The sequence below is a fragment of the Palaemon carinicauda genome, chromosome 34 (assembly GCF_036898095.1).
Source record: "Palaemon carinicauda isolate YSFRI2023 chromosome 34, ASM3689809v2, whole genome shotgun sequence".
NCBI classification, from domain to species: domain Eukaryota; kingdom Metazoa; phylum Arthropoda; class Malacostraca; order Decapoda; family Palaemonidae; genus Palaemon; species Palaemon carinicauda.
Window position 1 is genome coordinate 13198019 of NC_090758.1, and position 5000 is coordinate 13203018.

Below are 5000 nucleotides of genomic sequence, written 5' to 3' on the forward strand. Positions count from 1 at the left end.
TTTAGGATAATCTTACTATTTTGGCCACTTTCAAGTAGGCTTCAAGAAAGAGAGTATCTCTTCTGAAGAAGCCAAATAAGTTACTCTTCTTTTGAAGAGGCCTTGTGACAGTCCCTTGTTTCTTAGAAGAGGCCTTGTGACAGTCCCTTGTTTCTTAGAGGAGGCCTTGTGACAGTCCCTTGTTTCTTAGAAGAGGCATTGTTTCAATCCCTTGTTTCTTAGAAGAGGCCTTGTGACAGTCCCTTGTTTCTTAGAAGAGGCCTTGTGACAGTAGCTTGTTCTTAGAAGAGGCCTTGTCACAGTAGCTTGTTTTTTAGAAGAGGCTTTATGATATGCCCTTGTTTCTTAGAGGAGGCCTTGTGACAGTCCCTTAACTTTGAGGATGCCATGCTGCAGTTTTAAGTCCTTTATTGAGTCCTCCTAGGGATTCCTCAACAGTCCTTTAAACCTGGACAGGTTTTATTATTTCATCAACCGATTTAGGTGTGGGTTGGTCGAAGTCGACCCCTGCTCAAAAAAAAAAAAAAGAATTTTTTTTTTAGGAAAACTCTATTTGTTCATAAACCTTCATATTTATTATTTCTAAAATACTTTCAAGAATCCTGAAAACATCATAAAATTTGGATAACATTTTAAGTATTTTACATTTTGAATATTTAGTAAGATTATTTTGATAATTTAAGGACACAAAAAAGATTGTAAAATATAAAACATACAAATATACTTATATACAAATAAATATTTAGGGAAACATTCCTGAGAAGATTGGGGACATTTTGTGATAGCCAGTAGGAAGTCAGACTCATCAGAAGTCTTAATCTGAAAAGAGGAAATAAAAAAGTTGTCAAAATTTAACAAACTTTTGTGGGTACAATTTTTACTAAATGAAGTCATATAATCGTAAAATGAAAACATGTAAGAAAATTGGAATTAAGATCATATTTGCTCTTCTCCAAAGGGTCACATCTCAATGTATTTTGGCATTCCAGTTTCATCTTGAAATTTTTTTTTATAAAAGTCATTGTATCTATTATAGAATATAATACTTCTGTATGAAAATATAGGAAAATATAGTAAATTTTATGGAGAACAACAATACATAAAAATATGGCATCTTACTCTCGGGAAAAGGCCACATATCAGTCTGTCAACTTGTACAGAGCCCACATGGCACTCTCAACCTCTCTTGAGGTCACGTAACAGTCTGTCAATATGTGGGGAGGTCATATAACAGTCTTTTAACCTAACAAGGGGTCACATAACAGTTTGTCAACCTGTGGACTATCACATAACAATTTGTTAACCTGTGAAGAGGTTACAAAACAGTCTGTGAAAATATGAAAAGGTCACAAGGCTGCCTATCAACCTGTGTAAAGATCACACAACAGTCTCTTACCCTGGGAAGAAGCCATCTAAGTTTGTCAACTTATGAAGAGGTCACATGGCTGTCTGTCAACCTGTGTAAAGGTCACATAACAGACTGTTAATCTGTGAAGAGTAAAGAGGTCACATAACAGTCTTTCAACCTGTGAAAAGGTTACATAGAAAGTCTTTCAGCTTGTAAAGAGGCCTCATAAAATGTCTGTCAACCTGTGAAGAGGCCGCATAAAATGTCTGTCAACTTGTGAAGAGGCCGCATAAAAAGTCTGTCAACCTGTGAAGAGGCCGCATAAAAAGAATGTCAACCTGTGAAGAGGCCGCATAAAAAGTCTGTCAACCTGTGAAGAGGCCGCATAAAAAGTCTTTCAACCTGTGAAGAGGCCGCATAAAAAGTCTGTCAACCTGTGAAGAGGCCGCATAAAAAGTCTTTCAACCTGTGAAGAGGCCGCATAAAAAGTCTGTCAAAATGTGAAGAGGCCGCATAAAAAGTCTATCAACCTGTGAAGAGGCCGCATAAAAAGTCTGTCAACCTGTGAAGAGGCCGCATAAAAAGTCTGTCAACCTGTGAAGAGGCCGCATAAAATGTCTGTCAACCTGTGAAGAGGCCGCATAAAAAGTCTGTCAACCTGTGAAGAGGCCACATAAAAAGTCTGTCAACCTGTGAAGAGGCCGCATAAAATGTCTGTCAACCTGTGAAGAGGCCGCATAAAAAGTCTGTCAACCTGTGAAGAGGCCGCATAAAATGTCTGTCAACCTGTGAAGAGGCCGCATAAAAAGTCTGTCAACCTGTGAAGAGGCCGCATAAAAAGTCTGTCAACCTGTGAAGAGGCCGCATAAAAAGTCTGTCAACCTGTGAAGAGGCCGCATAAAAAGTCTGTCAACCTGTGAAGAGGCCGCATAAAAAGTCTGTCAACCTGTGAAGAGACCGCATAAAAAGTCTGTCAACCTGTGAAGAGGCCGCATAAAATGTCTGTCAACCTGTGAAGAGGCCGCATAAAAAGTCTGTCAAAATGTGAAGAGGCCGCATAAAAAGTCTGTCAACCTGTGAAGAGGCCGCATAAAAAGAATGTCAACCTGTGAAGAGGCCGCATAAAAAGTCTGTCAACCTGTGAAGAGGCCGCATAAAAAGTCTGTCAACCTGTGAAGAGGCCGCATAAAAAGTCTGTCAACCTGTGAAGAGGCCGCATAAAATGTCTGTCAACCTGTGAAGAGGCCGCATAAAAAGTCTGTCAACCTGTGAAGAGGCCGCATAAAAAGTCTGTCAACCTGTGAAGAGGCCGCATAAAAAGTCTGTCAACCTGTGAAGAGGCCGCATAAAAAGTCTGTCAAAATGTGAAGAGGCCGCATAAAAAGTCTGTCAAAATGTGAAGAGGCCGCATAAAAAGTCTGTCAAAATGTGAAGATGCCGCATAAAAAGTCTGTCAAAATGTGAAGAGGCCGCATAAAAAGTCTCAAAATGTGAAGAGGCCGCATAAAAAGTCTGTCAAAATGTGAAGAGGCCACATAAAAAGTCTGTCAACCTGTGAAGAGGCCGCATAAAAAGTCTGTCAAAATGTGAAGAGGCTGCATAAAGAGTCTGTCAAAATGTGAAGAGGCCGTATAAAAAGTCTGTCAAAATGTGAAGATGCCGCATAAAATGTCTGTCAACCTGTGAAGAGGCCGCATAAAAATTCTGTCAAAATGTGAAGAGGCCGCATAAAATGTCTGTCAACTTGTGAAGAGGCCACATGACATTTTAATAACCTGTGAAGAAGCCTCTAAACATTCTGTCAACCTTTGTTATTCAGGATGATTACAAAAAGAGGCTCTGAAGATTCATAAAGGTTACTGAGAGATGATACCTAAATAAGAATAAGGAGAGATAGATGGTCGCCAGTCCTTTTTCTCGGTAGTATCCTTATTTATCATAAATGGAGAAAAGTATTGGATTGCCAATGCTGAAGAGTGCACCGACTGGTGTCCAAGGTCCTTTGCTGGGATTTGAAGCCAAAATTTCTAAATACAGTTCATTAATGAAGAAGGTAAACATTAGCGAAGGTGAATGCGGAGTCCAATTTCGAGTGCTTTATCTATGGCAATGACATATGAGCACTATATTTAAGAAGCCCTTTTAATATCAAGGGTAAATACTTACATCTAAGGTAAAGTGAGTGGAGATTGGAAAGCATTAGGTAAATTTACCAGGGGTCTCCTTGAAAAGTCTAATGGCCAGTAGGCGGCTTATAAGACTTCCTTAAAGCTACCGAACATTTCACCTTAAATTCCTTGAACTGAACAATGCAAACCTGAGAAGTACAACTGCTGCCCTCTAGAGGAACATTGGTTTCTCTAGCGGAGTGGTTGGCTCTGCGTGCGTGAGACTGCGCTTCGGTTAGATGACGTAAGTTCGAGCTTTCTAGGGAACTTACTTAACGCGAGAATATTTCATCATAGAGTCGTCGAGCGAAACTAATCAAAACTCAGAAGCACAACTTCTGCCCTCTGGAGGAACGTGGTCTTCTCTAGCGGAGTGGTTGGCTATGCGTGTGTGAGACTGCGCATCGGTTAGGTGACGGGAGTTCGAGAATTCTAGTGAATTTGAGACGTGTTACAATCGTGTCTGGTATTTCTTAGTCGTATGGTATTCCCTTTGCATAAACAAGTGGCATCTATACCTGATACCTTGAAGGTAAGTAGAGCCATCATTGCACATCAGCCGGTGCACTGTAGGCATCATTAACGGTGTCTACAGTGCCCTTTTGGCTCCCAGCCTTCTACTAGACCTCATCCTATCTCCCATCTTGGTATCTAACCTCTCTTCCCTTGGGGGATACCTTAACGTTACTTACTTTGATGGCTGCTTTTCTGGTCCCATACAGCAGGGGAACCCCGCTCTCTACAGGACCTCCACTGTCGTTTTACCTTGTTCGTTCACAGTATCTAACATTTCATATCACATATTGTTCATTTACTGTTAAATCGTCCCTGTCAAAGGACTCATGGAATAAAAAAGTCTTCAGTTTCCTCTTGAAAGTGTTAATTTCTTCAATCATTCGAATGTTTCGTGGGAGCTTGTTACATAGTCTCGGGGCCGCATATTTAAAGGCTCTGGAGCCTAAAGTAGACATAAATCTAGGTTCCAACAGTTTGAAGCCATCTGCAACTATTCTCGTGTCGACACGATTTGTTGGCTGCGCAATATGTAGCAATTCTCCTTAGTATTTTGGACGACCGGTTCTGATAACTTGGTGTGTTATTGTACATATTTTAAATTCAATTCTCGCTTTCATCGGCAGCCAGTGTAAATCGATTAGTATAGGGCTGATCCTTTCTCTAGGTGGGACACCTTTTATCAGTCTTGCTCCTCTGTTTATTATGTTTTGTAATTTCTTAAGTTGGACTTTTGGTAAATTGTAGTAGATAGAGTTGCAGTAGTCAATCCTGGTAATAATACAGTTTATCACAAGTTTCTTTACAGAATTTTCGTCCAGGTACTTTTTTATAAACGCAATATTTCTTAGATGATAACCAGCAGTTTTTATTACATTATTTATTTGGGTATTTAGAGACAGGTTACAGTCAAGAAATACACCTAGATCTCGAACTTTACTAGATATCGGCACTGAGTCATTATTTATGTT

General features: G+C 40.0%; 2 protein-coding genes across 3 annotated transcripts in view; one reads left to right on the forward strand and one right to left on the reverse strand.

Moving 5' to 3' along the window:
• LOC137627074 (prolactin-releasing peptide receptor-like) overlaps positions 1 to 5000 on the reverse strand; it is a 238102-nt gene that overhangs the window by 204446 nt on the left and 28656 nt on the right. The window lies entirely within an intron of this gene.
• LOC137626714 (splicing regulatory glutamine/lysine-rich protein 1-like) overlaps positions 3998 to 5000 on the forward strand; it is a 16793-nt gene continuing 15790 nt past the window's right edge. Inside the window, exon 1 of the mRNA XM_068357722.1 lies at positions 3998 to 4048. Within this exon, the coding sequence (XP_068213823.1) occupies positions 3998 to 4048 (51 nt within the window). The remainder of the gene's footprint in view (positions 4049 to 5000) is intronic.